Source organism: Capsella rubella, unplaced genomic scaffold, assembly GCF_000375325.1.
Source record: "Capsella rubella cultivar Monte Gargano unplaced genomic scaffold, Caprub1_0 scaffold_6, whole genome shotgun sequence".
NCBI classification, from domain to species: Eukaryota; Viridiplantae; Streptophyta; class Magnoliopsida; order Brassicales; family Brassicaceae; genus Capsella; species Capsella rubella.
Window position 1 is genome coordinate 1,754,888 of NW_006238918.1, and position 22,688 is coordinate 1,777,575.

Sequence of the window (22,688 nt, forward strand, 5' to 3'; positions counted from 1 at the left end):
CTTATAATGTGTTTGGTAGTGGTAGGCCAGTGGCTGTCTTATTGTATAGTCTCCACTCTCCAAAAACGTTGTCGTCATAGTTTTGCTTTCTATAGAGATAATCAAATTGCAGAGAGAGAAAAGAAGGAAGAATCTTGAATGGAGAAGAGAAACGAGATACAAGTGATTCTGTTTCCTCTACCATTACAGGGTTGCATAAACCCTATGCTTCAGCTAGCAAAGATCCTTTTTGCAAAAGGCTTCTCAATCACCATCATCCACACGCGCTTCAACGCGCCCAAATCTTCAGACCATCCTCTCTTCACTTTCTTACAGATCCCCGACGGCTTATCCGAAGCACAGACCCAATCTCGTGATGTTTTGCTTCAGCTCACGCTTCTTAACAACAATTGTGAGAACCCGTTTCGAGAGTGTTTGGCTAAACTCATCAAACCTGGTTCAGATTCAGAAACAGAGGAAAAGAGAATTAGCTGTTTGATCGATGATTCTGGGTGGGTTTTCACACAATCCGTGGCGGAGAGTTTCAATCTTCCGAGATATGTCCTCTGTGCTTATAAATTCTCTTTCTTTCTCGGACACTTGCGTGTTCCTCAGTTTCGTCGTGAAGGGTTTCTCCCAGTACTAGGTACGGCTTCGGGACTCATAATAGAATCATTGTTTTTATTGGTAATTGAGTCATCAAGGAGACAGTTTTAAGAGACTTGAGAAATCAGTCAAAGATTCGAAAGGGAAAGTTTTTGTCTGTATTTCTTGAAATTTTAGTAGGTTTGTTTCAGATTCCGAAGCAGAGGATGTAGTTACGGTGTTTCCACCGCTTCGAAAGAAAGATCTTTCGCGAATTATGGGAACCATCGCTCAGAGTAAGCCTCTCGATTCTTACTTGCATAAGATACTAGAAACGACTAAGCCAGCTTCAGGGCTCATAGTCTTGTCCTGCGAAGAGCTTGACCAAGATTCACTTGCTGAGTCCCACAAGGTCTTCAGCTTTCCGATATTCCCCATTGGCCCATTTCACATCCATGACGTCCCAGCCTCGTCCAGTAGCTTGTACGAACCGGACCAGAGTTGCATTCCATGGTTAAATGAGCGCGAAACGAGATCAGTAATCTACGTGAGCTTAGGGAGCATTGCGAGTCTTAGCGAGTCTGACTTCTTGGAAATTGCTTGTGGACTAAGAAACACCAACCAATCCTTCTTGTGGGTTGTCCGGCCTGGTTCAGTCCATGGGAGAGACTGGATCGAATCGTTACCATCAGGGTTCATGGAAAGTCTCGAAGGTAAAGGAAAGGTAGTGAAATGGGCGCCACAGCTAGATGTTCTTGCGCATAGAGCCACGGGAGGGTTTTTGACTCACAATGGATGGAACTCGACGCTAGAGAGTATATGCGAAGGAGTACCTATGATCTGCTTGCCTTTTGTATGGGACCAAATGCTTAACGCCAGATTCATAAGCGAAGTTTGGAGGATTGGGATTCACTTGGAAGGCCGGATAGAAAGAAGAGAAATCGAGAGAGCTGTGACAAGGCTAATGGTTGAGTCGGAAGGAGAGGAGATTCGAGATAGAATCAACGTATTGCGAGATGAAGTAAGAAGATCGGTTAAACAAGGAGGCTCGTCATCTCGATCTTTAGATGAGCTGGTTGATCGTATATTATCATCCTAGTTCTGTCAACTGAATCAATTGTACCCGCTTTACAATTTATTGTGAACGAATAATACGCTTGGATGTATCTGTTTTTGCCGCTTTTGTAAGTTGTTCTTTATAATGTGTTTGTTTTCTAGGTATTAGGCCTATTAGGCAAGGCACACCACAATTGTTTAGGTAAAAAACTTAAATGTTTGGTTGTTTTTTCCTCTATTCAGAAGTTCTACTAAAAGATGCATATAAAAGATGGTTTTTGATTTGAGATATTCTTACAGTTCATTCAAATGATAAAAACAAACTATTTATTTGTGTATATTTACAATGCAACTTGGAGTTATAGACCATTAGGCATATGGTATTATCAATTATGGTGCTTTGTTTGTTAGCTGTGAAGCTGAGTAAAAAGAGCTGATCTTTTCTTTCTTTTTAAATAATTTACATAGAGAAGCGTGGAGTTTTAGCCTTTTAGGGTCACTCAGATTTTTTTGCATTATTGGATCGAGAAATAAGAAAAAGGGAGAAAGCTTCAATGGAGAAGAGTAAGGGCCTGCGAGTGATTCTGTTTCCACTTCCTTTACAAGGATGCATCAACCCCATGATTCAGCTCGCCAAGATCCTCCACTCAAGAGGTTTCTCCATCACTGTGATCCACACGCGTTTCAACGCGCCGAAAGCTTCGAGCCATCCTCACTTCACCTTCATAGAGATACCAGATGGCTTGTCCGAAACAGAGGAAAGAACTATCCATACCAAGCTTCTCATAACGAAACTCAACCGAAACTGTGAGTCTCCGTTCCGTGACTGTTTGACTAAACTGTTGGAACCTCTAGATTCAGAAACAGGGGACGAGAAACAGAGGATTAGCTGTTTGATCGATGATTCTGGATGGATGTTCACACAACCCCTTGCTCAGAGTTTGAAACTCCCGAGATTGTTCCTCAGTGTGTTTACAGTCTCCTTCTATCGCAGCCAATTTGTTCTTCCTAAACTCCAACGTGAAGGCTATCTTCAGCTGCAAGGTATTGTTATATCTCATTTTACTGTCTATATTGTACACCTGCACACTTGCTTATTCATTTCTTTTAATACCTGAGCGATTTGGTTTGGGGAAGTTTGAGATGTTAGGTATAGAATATTATCTTTCCTACATATTCGGTAATAGACGACCATCCAACTCACTGATCTGAATTTTGTCTCACAGATTCAGAACAGGATGATCTAGTTGAGGAGTTCCCGCCACTTCGAAAGAAGGATATTTTACGGATTCTTGATGTAGAAACGGAGATACTAGATCCATTCTTGGACAAGGTTTTGAAAATGACAAAGGCGTCTTCAGGCCTTATATTCATGTCATGTGAAGAGCTGGACCAAGACTCACTGAGTCAGGCACGTGAAGAGTTTGAGATTCCGATCTTTGCCATTGGCCCTTCTCACAGCCACTTTCCAGCCTCGTCTAGTAGCTTGTCTACACCGGACGAGACTTGCATCCCATGGTTAGACAAACAAGAAGACAAATCCGTCGTTTACGTGAGTTTTGGGAGCTTAGTGACCATCAGAGAATCAGAGTTAATGGAGGTTGTTTGGGGTCTAAGAAACAGCGACCAACCCTTTTTGTTGGTCGTACGGGCTGGCTCAGTCCGTGGCACAGAATGGGTCGAGACAATTCCTGAAGAGGTCATCGAAAGGATTAACGAGAAGGGAAAGATAGTGAAATGGGCTCCGCAGCAAGACGTTCTAAAGCATGGAGCCATTGGGGGATTCATGACTCATAATGGTTGGAGCTCGACCGTTGAGAGTGTCTGTGAAGCCGTCCCTATGATCTGTTTGCCTTTCCGTTGGGACCAAATGCTAAATGCAAGATTTGTTAGCGACGTATGGATGGTCGGGATAAACCTAGAGGGTCGGGTTGAGAGGAAAGAGATCGAGGTAGCGATAAGGAGATTAATGTTGGAAACTGAAGGAGAAGACATCCGAGAGAGGATACAACTTCTTAAGGAAAAAGTAGGAAGATCGTTTGAGCAAAACGGTTCGGCAAATCAATCTTTACAAAATTTGATTGATCATATATCATCTTTCTAGTCATTTACGTGTTGCGTTTAATTTCTTTGTGTCTTTAATTTTGCAACCGATAAAATTGTTTGTGACTTCGTGTATGAGAATTTTTTTCTTTCTTTTTCTTTCGTGTTTGACATCTTTGGAATTAAAACGTCTTCTTAACTCGGAATATAAACATATATATCACTTTTATTACATTGACTTTTGTAAATAAATACATATTGATGGACCAGAACGATCTGGTATATCGTAGTTGGAACTTGGAAATAATTTTACGGTTCTTCCTTCGATTCAGATTTTAAAACATTGCTTTGACATGATCCGTTGTTTGCACATTGGGACATATATAATGTAACCATTTTTAAAAGAAACGAAACATAATTTTTTTATAAGGTATTAAAAAAAATCTTATGGGCGGTTGAAATATTATGCAACAACCAAAAAGTAGACTATTTAAATTACCACTATACTATCAGGGCACGTTTTCAGCAAATAAAACTATGTAACAACCAAAAAGGAATCTGGTCTTTCTTTATTTGCTACATCAAGAAGAGTATAGTTTTGTCTCATTCTCGACGTGCATGACTTTTTATGTGTTATATATAGATATATATCTGTGTTTATGAAAAGGGAAATAATAACAGCATTCACTGAAATATCAGGAGATCAGCAGCATTTGGGGATACAAGGTCAAAATGGATAAGAGTAATGGTTTACGAGTGATTCTGTTTCCACTTTCCATACAAGGTTGCATCAACCCCATGATTCAGCTCGCCAAGATCCTCCACTCAAGAGGTTTCTCCATCACTGTGATCCACACGCGCTTCAATGCTCCAAAAGCTTCAAACCACCCTCTCTTCACCTTCTTACAGATCCAAGATGGCTTGTCTGAAACAGAGACAAGAACTCAAGATGTCACACTCCTCTTAACGCTTCTCAACCGAAGCTGCGAGTCTCCGTTTCGTCACTGTTTGACCAAACTTTTGCAATCCGCAGACTCAGATACAGGGGAAAAGAAAGAGAAGATTAGCTGTTTGATTGATGATTCTGGATGGATCTTCACACAACCCATAGCTCAGAGTTTGAATCTCCCGAGATTGGTCCTTACTACCTATAATGTCTCCTTCTTTCGGAATCATTTTGTTCTTCCTCAGCTCCGACGTGATGAAATGTATCTTCATATACAAGGTATTATTTACTTCTCACTTTACCAAAGCTGTCTTATATAATTTTCGAGTGTTGACTTTTTCCCAATAATGTTGAGTGTTGACCTTTTTGGCCCGATGATGTTTTTGATATATATCAAACTATCAAAGTAACAATATCCGTTAAATATTACATGCAAGGTCATATGAAATTGAATACATCCGACATGGATCTCTAGTACTGGCTCTTTAAGTCTTAACTGTATTTACAGATTCAGAACAAGATGATCTAGTTCAGGACTTTCCACCGCTTCGAAAGAAAGATCTAAGACGAATTCTTGATCAAGAAACGGAGGTACTTGACTCGTACTCAGCTATGATTTTAGAAACGACAAAAGCGTCGTCAGGTCTAATATTCGTGTCCTGTGAAGAGTTGGACCAAGACTCACTGAGCCAAACACGTGAAGATTTTCAAATCCCGATCTTTACGATAGGGCCTTCTCATAGCTACTTCCCAGGCTCTTCTAGTAGCTTGTTCACGGTGGACGATACTTGCATGCCATGGTTAGACAAGCAAGAAGACAAATCCGTGATTTACGTGAGTTTCGGGAGCATAGCGACCATTGGCGAAACAGAGTTCATGGAGATTGCTTGGGGTCTAAGAAACAGCAACCAACCCTTCTTGTGGGTCGTACGGCTTAGTTCGGTTGAGCAAGATACAGAATGGATCGAGAAAATCCCGAAAAAGTTCATCGAAATGCTTCATGAGAAGGGAAAGATTGTGAACTGGTCCCCGCAACAACAAGTCCTAAAGCATCGAGCCATTGGAGGATTCTTGACACACAATGGTTGGAACTCGACGGTTGAGAGTGTATGTGAAGGCGTCCCTATGATCTGTTTGCCTTTTCAATGGGACCAATTGTCAAATGCAAGATTTGTTAGTGACGTATGGATGGTAGGGGTTCATCTAGAGGGTCTGATTGAGAGGGATGAGATCGAAGGAGCGATAAGGAGATTACTGTCGGAAACTGAAGGGGAAGCGATCAGGGAGAGGATGAAACTTCTTAAGGAGAAGGTAGGACGATCACTTAAACCAAAAGGTTCGTCACATCGATCGTTACAGCATTTGGTCGATTTTATATCATCTTTCTAGCAAATATATATATATATCTGTTGTTTCTTTGTGTGTGTGTTTTGTTTCTTCAGTTGCAAAATTGTTTGTGTATTCAAGAAATCCTTCCTTTGTGTTTGGTATTGCTGGAATAAAAAGTGTAATTTTCTTTTCGGGAATAAAACTTGATCTTAACTTATTATTATGTGATGGACTATTGTTTTGCAAACAAAATAATACTCCAAACTTTGTTTTCATAAAAGTTTTGTCCTTCTTTTCTCTCTGTTAAAATAATGTTTAAAGGCAAGACTCTTGTGTGTTTAATATAAGAGACAATCTTAAGCATTTCTAAAGTAAGAGAAAACTAAAGTACAATTTGCATCACAGCCACATCAATATGGAGTGTTTTATGGGTACTATTCACCATAGTAAAATCAGAAGGCGACGTCTTTAAGAATCCAAGGTCGAAACGGCAGTCAGATCTTTAGCCTCACGGGTTTGTTCTCTCTTTGTGGCAAATGTTTCAGCCACCAACAATGGGAAAGCTATGGTAGCATCACAGTACACCTGCAAGAAACGATCCAATATCATATATATACTCAAAACCACTGAGTGAGAAATTAGTTAGGATGTGAAGAAATAAGATGCAGGCTTGAATCCGACCTTAACGGTTTTAGCAGAGTCCCTTATTTTACCCCAAGACACGGCTTCATCAGGGCGTGCACCCGAGTCGCTACCATCAAATTCCTGCCCAGTGTTTATGAATACGGCGTAATCTGCACCGTTACGCATCATATTGGCATTACATATGTGGTGCTTCTGTATGCCCCCTCCAAGGATTATCATCCCTGTCTTTCTTGGAGTTGCATGGACAGCTTCGCTATTCATAGCTCTGATATCTGTGTTCATAAAGCATTTAACGAATTTCTTACAATCCAGCATGAAACACTGTGATAAGATTCAAAACAATAAACTACTTTATACAATTTACCAAACGACTACATAAAATCTGATAAACAAGAGAATTCTCTGACTCTCGACCCAGCCCCAAACCAAAACCCAAAACCAAAATGCCCTAATTCTCCTAGCTTCCGAAGTAAGCTTTAGCTATCAACTCACTGCAACGTCTGTTACTAAACTGGAAAAGCTACAATACATTGTCACTTACAGTATTCTTTCACTAGACTTACAACCAAACACTGAAATTGCCTCATTGCGTGAAAGAAGTACCTTGCACTACATCAATGACAAGGCCAGAGGTACGAACGCAGTGAAAATACAGCATGTCGCCGAGAGAGCCATCTGTTAACCCCGGGCAGAATACTGGAATATTCATCTATACACCACAATGAGGCAGAAAAATTAAAAGATGCAGAAATACTAGGAAGGGTAAAAGTTTTGTTGTTACCTTGTATGCCCAATAAAGGTATGAACTCTCATTGTTTATTTCTTTTCCCAGGCGTGCTAACAGTTTAGAAGGAGTCCACAACACATCCTACAAGGAAAAAACCAGAGAAAAAGAAGGTCTCGTCAACAAAGATATGATGCAAGAGAGAAAGCAAAATCTAATCTTCCTCTTTGATATAGAATGAAAAAGAATGAGTAATACCTCTTCTTTCTGTTCCTTCAACATCTCATTAAAGATGGGAATGATCCAATCCTCAAACTTGCAGTAGTTATCATTAGGAACCAGCAAGTTCCCAATCCTGTTCAATCCCTTAGACCGGAGATAAGCTCCAGGTAGAGAGAAATCGCCTTTAAATGTAGGTGCAAGGCATTTGATGAGATCTTCCTCTACGCCACCAGTTGTAGTGACAATAACATCAACCTACAGAAAAGCATTAGAACCAAACAACTCTAAGCTATTCAAAGTAAAGCTCGAGAATTTAACATCTATAAACAGGGTAATCACCAACCATATGATGCTGAACAAGATATCGAATGATATCTCTAACACCAGATGAAACAAGATTCGAAGTGAAACCCAGAAAGATTTTACATTTCACAGACTCTCTGTAAGATTGGTCTTTCTCCTCTTCACTACAGTCTTCAGCTACTGTAGTTTCATCAGCCAGTCTCCAGTCTAGCTTCAATACAATTCAAACACTTCGTTACTGATTCACCCAAAACGAGAAAAAAAGGAAACTTTATTTTTAATTAAATCGAGAATCGAAGGGGATGAAAACCATTTGATTGACGACATCAATAGCTTCGCCGAGGTTTGAGGCTTGAAACCCGGTGGTCCGCAAGGATTTGAGAAGCTTTGGGTAATTTACTCCCTCATTGAAATCGTATCCTTGGATTTTCTCACACTTCCCTTCCAACGATTCGGATTCTTTGAAAACTGTAGAGTGAACCGAAGAGAAAACACTATCATCCATCGATTTCACTGGATCTGCAAGTGTAGTAAAGGGTTTTGGGACTTCTAGGGTTCTAGACTAGTAATCGAAATAAAGAAGAACCAATCTACAAACGAATCTTTTACTCACACATGTTGGGTTCGGCCCAAATCTAAACTCGGTTCAGTAATCAAATTTCACGGTATGACGCGATCAAGTCCGGTACTGGATTCGGTTCGATTTCGATTTTACTCTGCTTATTTTCCCACTCATTAGAAAAGCTTGGCCAACACATTGGGGTGGGAATCACTCGAACACTTGAATCAATCAAATCTTTAATCTTATACATTCACGAGAAACCAATTTGTACAAGGAAGTATAAATACAACTGCTCAGAAAAAATAAATAATCTGATAAAAAATGTTAAGCCTATACTGAGTTGATTCATGATCCATGTACATATATGTATATCTCGTTCTTCTTTTTGGCAGCATCCATATACAATATGTTAAGATGTAGACGTATACTTTTCACCTTATCTTTCTTCTGGGAGAAAAACATTCCGGTTTCATTCTGATCCAGAATTGATTCGATGATGACGAGAACTGTTCTGGTTTCTGATATTCTCCAAGTTTATCTGCACGAATCCAATAAAAGAAAACAATACATGAACAACAGGGACACTACACAAGCCAAAATCAACAATTCATGTTCCCTTAGATTACCAGGAGAAGATCTTCGTCTGTGCCAAACGATTTCCGGGCATTCTCCAGGCATTTTGACGAGATCCTCTCATGTATCCTGCAAGAAATTTCTCTGTGAAATTTTACTAGTATTGAGTAATGGCAATTGGCATGTTCCAAGATGATGCGTTAGTGTTCTTTCTTGCTTTGTAGAGGTCTCTTTCTCAACAGTAATGAAAACTCACATCTTAAAACTAAACAGACTATATGTGATGGACTATCTCAGTATAAACCAACATACTAACCTGGAACACATTTTTAAACATTATTAAAACAGATTCAATGTTTATGCTAATATATGAACATGTCAACCAGATATAATATCTCAGGAAATTGAGGGGACAGATAGGTGAGCATTGAAGCAATGAGATATAAAACAAGAAATTACTTGGAACTGGCGGGATCTCTGATCTCGAAGTCATCCCTAACAGCATCATAGCCACAAATCACGATATAGTGACCTATTAGAAACAAATAGGTGTAAGAAATTTAGAAAATGTAGTCTTAATGTTTGAACGGGAAATTTTAAGCTATTGACTTTTGTTAGTTAAAGAATGATCCTTTTGTCTGATCTTAGTTTCATAAGGTTCCGGAGTTCCAATGATTATAACAGAGATTATCGACATAATAAAATCGAGGACGTGGAAATGGGGGTTCCTGTTTTGGAAGAGAAGAAACAGAGTCTAAGGCTAGGGGACAATTCTCACCAGTGTAGCAGGAATTGTTGGTATGAAGACCAGCTACAATCACTTCCTCCAACCAAGACTTGCTGCAACAGTAAAATACGAGCATGAACACTATGCAACTTCTTTATCATACTTCTTGTACAAAACTTGAAACAAGAAAGGCACATAAACACTTAATCAAGGGAGAACAATATTCTTGGTAAAAGGCCCAAGATATGTCAGTGAGCAAGTTTTGTGAAGAACATGAAAGAAGCTGCACACATCCAAACTTTGTTGATGAAGGGATCTAACTATAAGGGATATATGAGGGAAAAGAGATAACCGACCTTAGCTTGTCCTGGTCGACTAAAGCAATGGCAATATAGTTCCCCGACAATAACAAACAGGAAATCTCATGGATACTAACTGATCTGCACTGCAAAAACGAAGAGGTTGATTAGATTTGATTTCCAAATAACTAAAAGATTACACAAGGGACAATTTTATAACCAGTGACTTTCTGCAGAAAATCCTAAAAAAATGCACCAATTTAAAGGGGAATCTACACCAAAATATTACATCATAGTAACATCTCAAGGTAGAAGAATTGGCTACGTATTTCAAGCAAAAAAACAGACAGACTTTCTTTAAAGACAAGAGCAAGTAGTCACGTTTGGTCAAACAGATTTACCTGTATAATAATGCCAGATTCATGTGCTTTCCTGAAGAGCAAATCAACACGCACCAGATCTTCAGGGAGCTGCTCCTGCATCATCATTGCCAAAAACAAACATCTTGATCGTTTTCTACTTAGAAGAAAAAACCAGGCATGCTCAGAAGTTTGAAAAAAACATCAACATTTCACTGCCACACTCTCGACGAAGGATGAAACACACAGCATCATATGCAGCATAGGAAACTATGAAACAAGAATTTAGAGGTCTTTGCCATCTATAGTCTAGATACCTTGTAAAATTCCTCTATGGAATAATTTGGGTTTGCTCCAAATGTTATTGTGTAATAGGAAAATTCCACACAGAACTTCTGCAGTAGATATGCGAGATCTACAGTCCAAATGCTGCAAAAATATGAAAAACTGCTAAGTATCGTACCAAATCTTACCATCTTTAAGAGAAGTCAGGCCACATAATATGTATAACGGGATGGATTATTCTGCTGATGACCATCTATTGATGTATAAACAGACCTATTTGTGGAGCAAATCTCAGCCAAATCCTCAAGAGTGCAATTCACAATGCCGCTTGCTCTGAGAACCATGAGAACACAAGCGAGACCACAATCCCATGAAGCTAACTGATGTACATGAGGGACCTAATGGCAAGATAACGGACCAGCAACGTGACAAAGAGGAAGATAAGTTGCAGCAAATATAGATTTCCTAATTTCTATGTCCACTAAAGGTAGAGAGACACAGGCAAAAAGAATATCAACCGGTCGTACCTCCATGTGGGAAGAGGATGGCAACCCTGCATCCCTGGACTTCCCATTCGGATCATCGAATTGGCAGTATTTTTGAAAATTCGAATCTCCATGCCCTTCTGATTTCCCCTGATTCCTGTCTTCGGCTCTCAGAAGCTTGTTAAGCAGGAAACAAAGAGGCCACATGAATTACCCAGGTTTGCCGTTACGCAGCACTAGTAACAGCTTTCTCTAATGGTCTTTGTTGTGGATCCCCAAAAATTTCTTGGATAATACACCTGAATATACATAACAATAGACGAATCATTCATCAAAAACGAGGAAGCATAAAACAAAACAACGAGCTATATAAATCCTGCCAAAAAGCTCATATTCCTTAACCAGTCAAAGCGAAATCCGAAACTGAAGCTACTTGAAACCAAACCCCAAAAGCTATGACTTTTCTTCGACAACAGCAACTCTACCTAAAAGGGCTCAACGAAAAGTACCCAAATTTTTTTTTGTGAATCCAAAAACCCACTTTTGTTTAACAATTGGCTTAAATCTCCAGTGGCACAAGAAAGTCTCACACTGCGACCCAATGACGGTCAAATTCAAACGAATCTAAAGCAACTCAACCCAATAAAAAAAAATCAACACCTAAAATCGAGAAATCTGCGATCGGGGTTCATAAGGAAAGGTACTCCCAAACGATTGGAGGGAAGGAGAGAGAGAAGAAGAATATACCTTTCCTTACGATGCAAGAGAGAGAGAGAGAGAGAGAGCAAGTGAGAGATGATGATTCGAGAGAGAGAGTCTGGGATCTACGGCGTGTAATTGCCGCGTGTAGGCTTTAGAAGAAAGGAAGGAAACAAAAAAAAAAAAAAAGAAGAATTTTCTCAGGATAATTTCTTTCTTTATAGCTCAATTTTCCTGGAAAATCGTAAAAATATGATTTGGATAAAGAAGACGAGCTGTGTTTGTCGTGTTTTTTTTTCTTACTCTCTTTTGGGATAGCGACGAATATCCTGAGGTTGTTGTTGTAATAATATTAATGTTTTGGTGTTGTTGTTGGACTTGTCTTGTTCTTCTTCTTCTTCTTATTCATCATTCTTCAACCCCATTCATTAGTTTCTAGCCAAATTTGCAACAACCTTTTCAACCAAACTTTTTTTATTAAGAACGTGATAATTTTCTCGCGTTTTCAAAGACTTGAAACGTGATTTATCAGATTCAGAACATGGATGTTATGAATGCTTTATTGCTTTAACGTTTTCACGTTCCCTCCATACATGATTCAGAACATGGATGTTATGAATGGTTTAATTTTATTTTTTCCTCAAATTCATGTCATTGTAATTACTGATGTGTTGATATAATTCGAAGTCATGAATCTACTACTAAAACCATATGTACAGTATAGCGTTTTATGACTATTTTTGTAGAAATTTATTCAGCTAAACTATTTTTTTTTACATTGGATCATATTTATGTGATTCTACTAAATTCATATCGTTGTTATGCCGGATTTAGACAGAGTTATTAATCTTTGGTTGTTAACTCTATATAGAACAAAATTGATGTATTAAGAATAAGATTGATTTGATTTTATGCCGCAGATTTAGATAGAGTTATATGTGTTTCTTTAGTTTTACGTACTCGATATTTGAATTTAGGGACCGAGATGGAGATGGGAACGAGGAGAGACAGGACAAATGGATTCATTGTCGAGGAAGCATGGAGCTATAAGTAGATATCCAAATTAATTATAAAGATTAAGGAGTCTTGTCTATACAGTATAGGTATGGTCGTTTTAGTTTTGAATTCAAACCTCTAACACGAGATATATATTCTGATGATGAAGAGAAGAATATATTTCAAATCATGAAGTTATTAAAGGTATACACATAAACAGATAGCAGCACGCAGCAACTAAATAAAAAAGTGTGTACCAAGCTAAGACAATATACTAAAAACCAAAAAAAATGAAGGACAAAGGGCTTGAAACACCAAATTGAAATGTAGAAGGCGGGGACGACGTGGAGCAAGTAAATTAAATAAAAATATATAATTACGAAAAAAGAAAAATCATTAATTATCAATACCCACTTTAAAATCGAAACTACAAAACATTTTGAAACTAATTACGTGACTTGTGTGTGTCCAAAAAAGTCAAAACTGTTACTTTAGTAAAGCAAAAGTAATATTACAATATATACACAACTCAGTCGATGGTGTTAATAATTTGAAATTAGAGTCGCATATATCTGTCCAAAGATGTAAATATTTTTTGGGCAATGTATATGTGATATGGCAATCTTAGCTAGCTTTTGAGATAAGTGTAGATCACATTTAAAAAAAAAAAGATGTACTCTTCTTTTCAAAAAATTTCAAAATAGATCACATCAAACAATGATTTTGATGTACTCTTATTTTCAAAATCAAAGAATGTTCATAAGTCATAACTTAGGAGTAATAATAATAATACTAAAGTCATTAAGCTACGTACAACGCCTACTTGAGGAGGAGAGGCCTGAAAACGGCTACGAACTTTATAAATAAAAACGAATTTCATCATCAACTGGGACCATTCGTTTGAATCAAAGTCATGAGAATTACTGTTTTGCATACTAGAAACGTCCATATTAACGAAAACGCCACTCACTTTACCCTTTGCATTATTGTTCTGACAAACAAATAAAAATAAGCTTTGCATTTACATCTCACTTATTAATCCTTTTCTTTCAACTCCTAATTCTTAAATATTGGCGGCCTTACCTATATTTATATATGTGACATTAATTTTGGCACTCTTCAAGAAGAATGTTTCCTCTCTCCTTTTTTCTTTGTCCTACTCTACACATCATTTAATAATCTTTACTTCTTTAGATGTTACTACTATTTGTTTTCATTTTCAAAAATAAACATTTACCACAATAGTAGTATCTTTTTAAGATTGTTAGTTAATAAATCAATTCACTTGTCTCATTTATTAAACTGATTATTGCCTCATCATAATTAATAAACACACCAAACCCCTTTTCTGGTAATTTCCTAAATATCCTTAATTTAACACAATGGGCATAACCGTAATCTTCCACACCATTCCAGAAAAATTTGTCCGCCAAAAAGATAAATTTAATGTTTTGAATTAAAAGTCAAATATCTCTCTCTCTCTCCCTCTCTCTACTCGTGACTGAACAAGAGAGAAACACAGAGAGCATAACTTTAAATCAGTCCATCTTTTTTTTTTTTTTTCAAATTTCTTACCTTTTCCCCTTACAAAAGCCATCTTCTTCTTTTACCTTTTTTTTTTTTCTAGTGTGTTATCTTAAAGAAACCAGTTTCCAAAATTTGAATTTTTTGTTCTCTTTTGAAAGATGGAGAATTTAGTGAAGAGCTGCGCAGGGATCGAGAAGAAAAGAAGCAGTTTGACCCTATCGGTGGAAGATGATGTATTAACAGAGTCAAAGGACAGAAGCAGTACGAGCTCCTCCTCCGGCACCACTGCCGCTTCGTCTTCTCCGCCACCACCGTCGCAGATTCTCGGTTGGCCGATAAGGAAAGCTTCATTTCGAAAGAATTCTAAGGAGAATGTTAAGTTAGATCATACTATACCTACCCTTCACGATGATTCGGGTTTTAAAGGGAAAGATATGACTATCGCAGGTTAGCGTGCAAACATAAAAATTGAAACTTTTTTTTTTATCGGCTCTTTTCAGAGTTCATGTTGAGAAAGTACTTAAGATCTCACTTGTTTTCTGTTGTTGTTGTTGTTCTGATTTTGAATTAGATGTGGATATGATGAAAGAGAGATTTGCAAAGTTGTTGCTTGGTGAGGATATGTCAGGTTCTGGCAAAGGTGTGTGCACGGCTTTAGCCATCTCCAACGCCATCACCAATCTCTGTGGTAAGTTTTAAAAAGACTATCTTGTTTTTGTTAAAATGCTTGAACCTATATATTCCAAAGTGTTAAAATTTATGTTTCTTGTTGTAGCTACGATATTTGGGCAACTATGGAGATTAGAGCCTCTTTCGAGGGAAAAGAAGGAGATGTGGAGAAGGGAAATGGAGTGGATTCTTAGTGTTAGTGATCACATCGTTGAGTTAACACCTTCAACACAAAGTTATCCAGACGGCAAAAAGTTTGAGGTAAGTGTTTGCTTTTGTAAATCCTTGCAACTGCGTTTACTGGAGTTTAATTAAATCAATTTGTGGATCTTCTTCAGGTCATGACTTGTCGACCAAGATTTGATCTTTTCATCAACCTCCCTGCTCTCCGTAAACTAGACAATATGCTTCTCGTGAGTCTCACTCAACTTTTTTATACAATGATCCTCTCAAGTGAAACCTTTTTTTATATATTTCAGATCTAACTTTCTTTTGCAATAGGATATATTGGCGAGTTTCAAGAAAACCGAGTTCTGGTATGTTGATCAAGGGATTGTAGCTTCGGAAAACGATGGCTCAGCTTCTTTCCGCAGAAAGATTCAGCGCCAAGAGGAGAAATGGTGGTTGCCTGTTCCTCGTTTAGCACCTAATGGTCTTACTGAAGAAGCAAGAACAGAGTTGAATCACAAGAGGGAATGTGCAACGCAGATACTTAAAGCTGCAATGGCAATTAACAGCCTTGTTTTAACCGAAATGGATGTTCCTGAATCATACCTTGAAACCCTTCCAAAGGTCTATATTTTTAAACTAGAGCATCCTTATTAAGCAATCCTGAGAAACTCTTTATTCTGACATTAAAATTGTGGTGCAGAACGGTAGATCATGCCTTGGGGATATTATTTACAAGTACATCACATCTGAGAAATTTTCTGTGGAGTGTCTACTTGATTGCCTTGATCTGTCCTCTGAGCATATTGCTCTTGATATCGCAAACCGTGTGGAAGCTTCCATATATGTTTGGCGCAGAAGAGTTCAAGCAAAACTAGGAGTCAACAACAATAATACTTCTGGCTCTACTCCAAAATTATCATGGGATATGGTTAAAGAACGTATGGCTGCTGGTGACAAAAGGGGATTGCTTGTGGAGAGATCTGAAACTCTCTTACGTTGCTTGAAGCAGCGGTTTCCATCTCTAACGCAGACTTCTCTAGACATTAGCAAGATTCAATGGAACAAGGTCCAAAACCACCCAATTTCTCTGTCAACAGTTTATAGCTTATTATAAAGTGGCTTTGCTTGTTCTTACTTATACTGTACTTTTGAAAATTTCAGGATATTGGGAAATCAATCCTCGAAAGCTACTCGAGGGCACTTGAGAGCTTAGCATCAAACATCGTAGCACGAATTGATGATTTACTCTACGTGGATGACTTAACAAAGCAATCCGAGGATAACAATCTGTTGTCAAATCCAACAGTCAGCAGCATTATAGCTCACAAGAAAGTAGTACCAATCCCTTATCTAATAGCTGCATCAGGAACTCCATACAGATCAAGCTTCTCAACAACACCAGGCTTCTCTCCTTCAGTGATTAGCCCCAAGAAAGGAGAGAGGAGGACACCTTACTCCAGCAAGGACACTAGCAAAGTCAGTGAGAAAGGTCTTCCTTCTCGAGGATTTGGAGTAAGAAGAGTCTTGAACAATTATCTAGGCATGGAATCGAAACTGAAAATATGCGCGAGTCCGTCAGATAGTTCAGATACAGCTGTGATGAACCAGATCGGCAAAGAAGGTGAAGAAGAGAAGAAAAGAAACTCAACATCAGTCCATCAAAAAGGTCCTCCAAAGTACACAGTCTCTTAAGACCCTAATGGAGTAACTCAATAGAGGAGTGTATAATTTATGCAGACATGACATGGATTGATTTGTTTGATATTACTTGTAGTTTTTGTCTTATTTCAAATGGTAAAGTGTCTATTTTTGCAGATCATAACAGATAAAAAAAAAATGCAAAATTTATAAAAAAAAAAGATGGAAGTAGCCGTAACAAACATTCTCACCAGTCACCACAGTTGTTCTGGTTGGTTAACAAACCCAACAAAACTAAAGACTAGAGATTTCCCAATATTATTGTAATTTAGTTATCGTCTAGCAACAAAGTCGTTGTAGTATAGTGGTAAGTATTCCCGCCTGTCACGCGGGTGACCCGGGTTCGATCCCCGGCAGCGGCGATTTTTATTTTTTAACTTCGATTTCTTTTTCCGGAAAAATCCAAACTTTTTTTGTTTCCTCTCTTTTATTTCCTTCTCTCGACGAGAATCTCGCCGATTAGCCGCATCTGCCGGAGACGAAGATGACGACGAGTATTCATATCACAGCTCTGGACGGAATCGTGAATGTGAACTCTCTCTTCACCCTCGCCGTATTCATCGGATTAGCTTGGAACCCTACCGATCCAAACAACAGCCTCGTAACCGATCCAAATTGCGTCCCTACAGCTCGTATGGCTGAGAATCTCGTCGCCTTCCATGTCTACTCCTTCGCTTCGTTCCTATTCTCGAGTCTCATCGCTCTAGGTCTCAAACAGGCCATGAGGCTTAACATAGCTGCTTCGTTCCACTTCTCTACTCGGATCGATCCTGTGGTGTACTATGTGAACAAGACGGCTCTTAGATTTGGGATGGTTATCTCCGGTTTGGGATCGGTTTGCGGATGTGGGTTCCTCATGTTGGCTTTGATTAATGTTGTTCAGATCAAGCTTGGGACTTTGGGTTGTGGTGTGAGTGGTCATACTTATGCTGCTGTTGTGCCGCTTCTGATTCTGGTCCCTTCTGCACTTTTTATCTATGTGTCTCTTATGCTATATGCTTTTACTCGTTAGAAACATGGTTTTCATTCCATGAATTGATACTGTTAGGATTATGTGTGTATGATGATGTGATGGAAATGAGAATGATTCTTATTCCTGATATGGTTCTTGTAAATCTTTGGTTTTGGCTTCTGGTTTAAGTTTAATGTCTGAGTTTTGGATTAGATGATATTCTCAATTAGATTTGAATTAGGCACTTGTTTGTTTATCAGGAATATTTACTGGTGGATTCAAATTGATTCGATCCAAGGAAATGGGTATGAGATTGTGCTTTCTCTGATGCTGGATTCTGATGCTTTGTTTTGTTTGATCGGTTCTCTTGGATTATTGATAAAGCAGAGTTACTGTACAAAGAATGATTTTTTACCCTACTTGGAATCAAACATCAAAAATAGAGACCTTTTCTATGTTCCTCATTTGGATTAGAGAATTTTCAGTTGTTTCTAGTTTGGTGTATTCTCATCAAGCTGGATGATATGTTTCCTCTGTCATACTACCACTTTACTCCTGAACTGCTTCAGCTGAATTGTATGCATAAATAGCTCTGGGGACTGAAGAAAAAGAATATATTATATCTAGATCTCTTGTGGTGATCTCATTGTTCTCATTGAAGGCTGATAATACTACTGCTGACATACAAGTTGTTGTTAGAAACAAATAAGCTCATAAGACCATAATTTTGAAGTTTATCCTTTGGTTTGTGATATTGGTTTGTGATATTAAAACACCTCTTTGCTTTCTCAAAGGTTCAAATGATTAGCTTAGTGACTAAGGGGAGCTGACCTTACTTTAGTTTAAAATAACTCTGCACTTTGAAACCCTTAATGCGACTGATTAGGTGAAGTAATTACTATGTTCCTCTAGTGCTTCTTCCACTATTTCTATGTGGATTTTTTTATCCTGCCAGATCCTCCGGCCATTTCAATTGCTATAAATGTCAGGTTGCACAAGTAGTATATGCATAATCAAAAGTCTTCTTCAAAATGGAAGCCCATGTTTTACCTCGCATTGTCTTCCTAGTGCTCTGCATCTACAGCCTCAAGACCATGGTCGATGGAGCTGGAGAATGCGGGAGAAATCCCCCAGATAGAGAAGCCATCAAGCTGGCTCCTTGTGCAATGGCTGCACAAGACACATCTGCAAAAGTGTCTTCCACTTGCTGTGCTCGAGTGAAACAGATGGGAAAGAACCCGAAATGCCTTTGTGCTGTCATGCTTTCTTCAACAGCTAGGAGCTCTGGAGCAAAGCCGGAGATCTCAATGACCATTCCTAAACGCTGCAACATCGCTACCCGTCCCATCGGTTACAAGTGTGGAGGTAATAACATAAAAACTTATTTTAACTTTTCTGTTTCATCGCAGATGCAAGTTTTCTGATAAAGTGTTTCTTTTCTTGTTCTCTTGTAGCTTATACTCTGCCTTGAAGCAGCAGACAGAGAGCAATAGTGTCTTCTTTAAAACCAGTCTAAATTATCACACGTCCACAGGTGTATGACTTGGTTTCAATAAATATTTGAATTAAAACGATGATTGATCATGAAATATGTATGGCTTGTTACTTACATGATTGTGAGTAGTTAAATACGTCTTGTATGAGATACAATAGTCATATATTAGATGCGGTCCATTAACATCCATCTTTAACTATCAACCCCTAACATATGAGATTACAAAAGAAACAGATGAACAACATATAAACAAAACCTGTAAATACATATGGCCATTGCGTAAATCAAGTGTCGTTGAAGTTATTAGGTTGATCTTAGTAATACAAAGAACCTACATAAATGAAATAATCCATTGGTGAGTTGAGACTTGAGATAATGATTTGAGAATAGAGATTACTAATTAAGCAATTAAATAATGTAGGAATTAAGTAGTAAGTACCTTTCCACCAGTTTCCTCTAGAAGCAGAGGTGGTTGAGTCATTGCGATCAACAGATTCTTTGGGCTGATGAGATGGAGAAGTGGAGGAGCCATCGGTTCGTGGAGGTGAATAGTGTTGCTGGCCTCCGTAGTAAATGGAGGAGCTGAAATAAGAAGCTTCTCTCTTTTCATGGCTGCTTCTTTCATCTTTAATTTGAAAACACACCAAAACAAAGATATAAGTATCCTTATAAGTTATAACCAATAACAAATCATATGATTTTGTGCATATATATAGTCATATACAACTGGAAATATGATTTATTTTCTACTAAGTTTACTAGATTACACATAATTACTTTTCTAGTATTTTCAAAAAGAGAAAGCTATGTAAACGGTATATTATTACCAGTGGCTTGAGAGATGTTGTTGTTGCCTTGAACTTCAGGAGCAGTGTAATTTCCAGTCTTCCTTGCTACAACCTACATTATAAAATGGCTTCAAATTAACTATCTATACATACACTTGATACTAATAATAAAGTTATATATAGACCACATACATACACATGCACACATATATGGTATATATGCACACCCATATATAAGAAGAAGATACATGCATATGCATATATGGTTGTGATAGTAACGAAGCGCACTTGTCGTGTAGCTAGTTAGGAAAATTCTTTAGGACTTTTGTAAGCCTTATCTGTTCCCAAAAAAGCAACACAAAATTTGCGTATCTTATATATATATATATATATATATAGTTCATCATATCATTTAGATTTATTGGAGTAAAGTTTCAGCAAATCTACAACTGAATTCGCCGAAACCTGGTATCCCAATCGCTATATACTCTCACTAAATGAAATTAAGATCATCAGACTTTTATATATATGCACATACTAACACTCAAACATATATACATACATGCATATACATAAATATATAAAAAAAATAAGTGTGTAAATAATATATATATATATATATATATATATATTACCGGAGGAGGGAAGATGGAGTCGAGTATAGTGGAACAAGAAGATGAAGATGAAGCAGAGGTAGATGATCCTTTAGGACCAAAGAGATGATCAAATGAAGTCGAAGAAGACGATGAAGCAGCTTTGGTTTTCTTGATCATGTCCATTGATCGGTTTACTAATGACTAATTAGATTTTTATTTAATATAAATATATAATAGGAGCTTTCGAGAGAGAGAGAGAGAGAGAGAGAGAGAGAGAGTGAGAGATGTTTGAGTTGTTGAATATTGAGATAATGTTTTAAGTGTGTGTGATGGATGAAGAGAGTAGTTTTTTTTGGTGTTTTTTGCCCTAACTCCCCTCAACGGTCTGTTATATAACCAACTCCTTTGTGATGAGAAGGAGATGGGTTCACGTGATCCCCACGTGGCTCTGCCGCCGTCTTCAGCTCTCTTCTCACAGCCACGTGTCTTTTCTCATTGATGCTGTGGATAAACTTTGCTTTTACTACTTTCTTTTTTTGTACTCTTCCGATATCCTTCTTCTTACTACTACTATTATTCTTTACCGAACGTGTAGCTTTTTTTTTTACTTTATTCTAAGACTTATAGAAGTTTCATTTACGTTATTATAAAGTATGGTCTAAAGGTTTTATTCATAGACACCTCAACATTTCGAATATTAACCTTTCGTTTAAATAACAAGAAAAGAAAAAGAAACTTAATTCGGATTATGTAGGAGATCATGGGGTTAATGTTCGATCTTTTTTTTTTGGTTATAAAAATAAGAAAATCTTTGGGCCGGAGCTAGATGTCATATATGGATAATGTTGGATAGGGAGACAAAGGTTATTCCCTTTCTGATGTGTTTTTTTTAAAGAAAGGAGAGAATGCTATATGCATGTACATGACCAAAACATAAAAGCCATGGTCAAATCTAAAATCTTAAAGAGATAACATTCGAGAATGAAAAACTGATTAGCGAGTTACGAGTTCATCTTTGTGTTAGGATTTTATTGTAATTGTTTTTCTCCATTTATTCTTCGTAGCTAGACACTTGTGATATTTTGCCAGCTACATATTGATATTTTTGTCTCTCTTTTCCTATTGACATTTTGGTCTACATATATATGTTTTAACCTGTAAAATGAGATGTGTAGTTGATATTTTTACCGGACATTTATATAATTCGATCGCAGTCAATGATATAATTGGTGAAGTCGAAGCTATATATAATCAGATCAGAATAGATCTGATGATTTATTCCCAAAAAAAAAAGGAGAGGTCGCAAAGCAAGAGCTGAAATAAAAAAACAGTAAAAGCATATTCCATGTCAATATCTCCTCTTTAATGATCTGATTGCATTTTATCTAGTCCAAATCAAGTAAGATTCGCCGCATAATATGCATACCTTTTTTGTTGTTGTAGCTAGTGTTGGTTGATATTTAAGAAGAAGAAGAATCAGATCACTTGCCACTCTTGTTATTTCGGCGGATAACATTTTTGATTATTCCAACCCACAAGCATGCAGACGCATACATACCGACATCAACTAATGAACAGAGATATGGCTTTCACATGTTTTTTACCAAAAAAAAAGAAAGCAAAAATATAATTTTAAAAGAGAACATAAATGGCTAATTCTTATCCAAATATGCAGAAATATTGCAAAATATACCTCTCACGAACTCAGTCTATGGAAGGTTAATTTATATACATGCTTAGTCATGATCTGTCGACTGAGAGTGAGTTCATAATAGTTTGTCGACACACTTAGCTAGTATACAATAGTTTTTTAATTTATTATTATCTAACGGGGATATATATATACTTGGCTCCTAGATATTGGGGTCAAGTGACTCACTTCAAAGGGCCGCTAAAAGAATCATAAAAGTGGTCTGCTAGCTAATTCAAGGTTACTTAGCTACTAGTATTAGTTAGTAACACAAAAGTTGATAAC

The 22,688-nt window shown here is 37.7% G+C and overlaps 9 protein-coding genes and 1 non-coding gene across 15 annotated transcripts; 7 read left to right on the forward strand and 3 right to left on the reverse strand.

Annotated features, from left to right (window-relative positions):
- The first annotated feature begins 29 nt into the window (after positions 1–29).
- On the forward strand, positions 30–1,905 carry LOC17883183 (UDP-glycosyltransferase 76C1). Its single transcript, XM_006287654.2, has 2 exons — positions 30–625; positions 777–1,905. The coding sequence occupies exons 1-2, from the start codon at positions 139–141 to the stop codon at positions 1,661–1,663; spliced, it is 1,374 nt and encodes a 457-aa protein (XP_006287716.1). The 5' UTR covers positions 30–138; the 3' UTR covers positions 1,664–1,905.
- Positions 1,906–2,174: 269 nt separating this feature from the next.
- On the forward strand, positions 2,175–3,758 carry LOC17883180 (UDP-glycosyltransferase 76C5). Its single transcript, XM_006289465.2, has 2 exons — positions 2,175–2,664; positions 2,847–3,758. Exons 1-2 carry the CDS (start codon positions 2,175–2,177, stop codon positions 3,722–3,724), a joined length of 1,368 nt encoding a protein of 455 aa, XP_006289527.2. The 3' UTR covers positions 3,725–3,758.
- A 637-nt stretch (positions 3,759–4,395) lies between these two features.
- LOC111830052 (UDP-glycosyltransferase 76C3-like) lies at positions 4,396–5,998 on the forward strand. The gene is made up of 2 exons (XM_023780700.1): positions 4,396–4,888; positions 5,118–5,998. Exons 1-2 carry the CDS (start codon positions 4,396–4,398, stop codon positions 5,996–5,998), a joined length of 1,374 nt encoding a protein of 457 aa, XP_023636468.1.
- Positions 5,999–6,190: 192 nt separating this feature from the next.
- Positions 6,191–8,395, reverse strand: LOC17881605 (deoxyhypusine synthase). Its single transcript, XM_006289230.2, has 7 exons — positions 8,143–8,395; positions 7,873–8,043; positions 7,566–7,784; positions 7,365–7,451; positions 7,187–7,292; positions 6,620–6,855; positions 6,191–6,523 (listed from the first exon to the last, which is right to left on the reverse strand). Exons 1-7 carry the CDS (start codon positions 8,335–8,337, stop codon positions 6,407–6,409), a joined length of 1,131 nt encoding a protein of 376 aa, XP_006289292.1. The 5' UTR covers positions 8,338–8,395; the 3' UTR covers positions 6,191–6,406.
- Positions 8,396–8,618: 223 nt separating this feature from the next.
- LOC17883504 (protein GUCD1) lies at positions 8,619–12,211 on the reverse strand. 5 transcript variants are annotated; one of them, XM_023780670.1, is made up of 11 exons: positions 12,125–12,211; positions 11,870–11,973; positions 11,165–11,421; positions 10,911–11,035; positions 10,670–10,781; positions 10,395–10,469; positions 10,051–10,139; positions 9,746–9,807; positions 9,427–9,499; positions 9,021–9,096; positions 8,619–8,932 (listed from the first exon to the last, which is right to left on the reverse strand). In XM_023780670.1, exons 3-11 carry the CDS (start codon positions 11,327–11,329, stop codon positions 8,864–8,866), a joined length of 846 nt encoding a protein of 281 aa, XP_023636438.1. In that variant the 5' UTR covers positions 11,330–11,421; positions 11,870–11,973; positions 12,125–12,211; the 3' UTR covers positions 8,619–8,863. The 5 variants fall into 5 exon arrangements, with proteins under 5 accessions (XP_023636438.1, XP_023636441.1, XP_023636443.1 ...); XM_023780673.1 differs by lacking the exon at positions 11,870–11,973 and having other exon boundaries at positions 12,125–12,210; XM_023780675.1 differs by lacking the exons at positions 11,870–11,973; positions 12,125–12,211 and adding an exon at positions 11,783–11,838.
- Positions 12,212–14,334: 2,123 nt separating this feature from the next.
- Positions 14,335–17,003, forward strand: LOC17882973 (rop guanine nucleotide exchange factor 5). The gene is made up of 7 exons (XM_006287249.2): positions 14,335–14,791; positions 14,916–15,032; positions 15,120–15,274; positions 15,352–15,426; positions 15,515–15,805; positions 15,885–16,250; positions 16,346–17,003. Exons 1-7 carry the CDS (start codon positions 14,503–14,505, stop codon positions 16,874–16,876), a joined length of 1,824 nt encoding a protein of 607 aa, XP_006287311.1. The 5' UTR covers positions 14,335–14,502; the 3' UTR covers positions 16,877–17,003.
- A 169-nt stretch (positions 17,004–17,172) lies between these two features.
- TRNAD-GUC lies at positions 17,173–17,244 on the forward strand. Its single transcript has one exon. It is a non-coding gene; the product is annotated as a tRNA-Asp (tRNA).
- Positions 17,227–17,982, forward strand: LOC17884571. Its single transcript, XM_006289535.2, has one exon. The coding sequence runs from the start codon at positions 17,367–17,369 to the stop codon at positions 17,892–17,894; it is 528 nt and encodes a 175-aa protein (XP_006289597.1). The 5' UTR covers positions 17,227–17,366; the 3' UTR covers positions 17,895–17,982.
- Positions 17,983–18,139: 157 nt separating this feature from the next.
- LOC17883989 lies at positions 18,140–19,463 on the forward strand. Its single transcript, XM_023780429.1, has 2 exons — positions 18,140–19,199; positions 19,289–19,463. Exons 1-2 carry the CDS (start codon positions 18,866–18,868, stop codon positions 19,303–19,305), a joined length of 351 nt encoding a protein of 116 aa, XP_023636197.1. The 5' UTR covers positions 18,140–18,865; the 3' UTR covers positions 19,306–19,463.
- A 105-nt stretch (positions 19,464–19,568) lies between these two features.
- On the reverse strand, positions 19,569–20,933 carry LOC17883004. Of its 2 annotated transcripts, XM_023780428.1 has the most exons (4): positions 20,753–20,933; positions 20,157–20,229; positions 19,769–19,954; positions 19,569–19,660 (listed from the first exon to the last, which is right to left on the reverse strand). In XM_023780428.1, the coding sequence occupies exons 1-4, from the start codon at positions 20,894–20,896 to the stop codon at positions 19,644–19,646; spliced, it is 420 nt and encodes a 139-aa protein (XP_023636196.1). In that variant the 5' UTR covers positions 20,897–20,933; the 3' UTR covers positions 19,569–19,643. The 2 variants fall into 2 exon arrangements, with proteins under 2 accessions (XP_023636196.1, XP_023636195.1); XM_023780427.1 differs by having other exon boundaries at positions 19,604–19,954.
- Between the last annotated feature and the right edge of the window lie 1,755 nt (positions 20,934–22,688).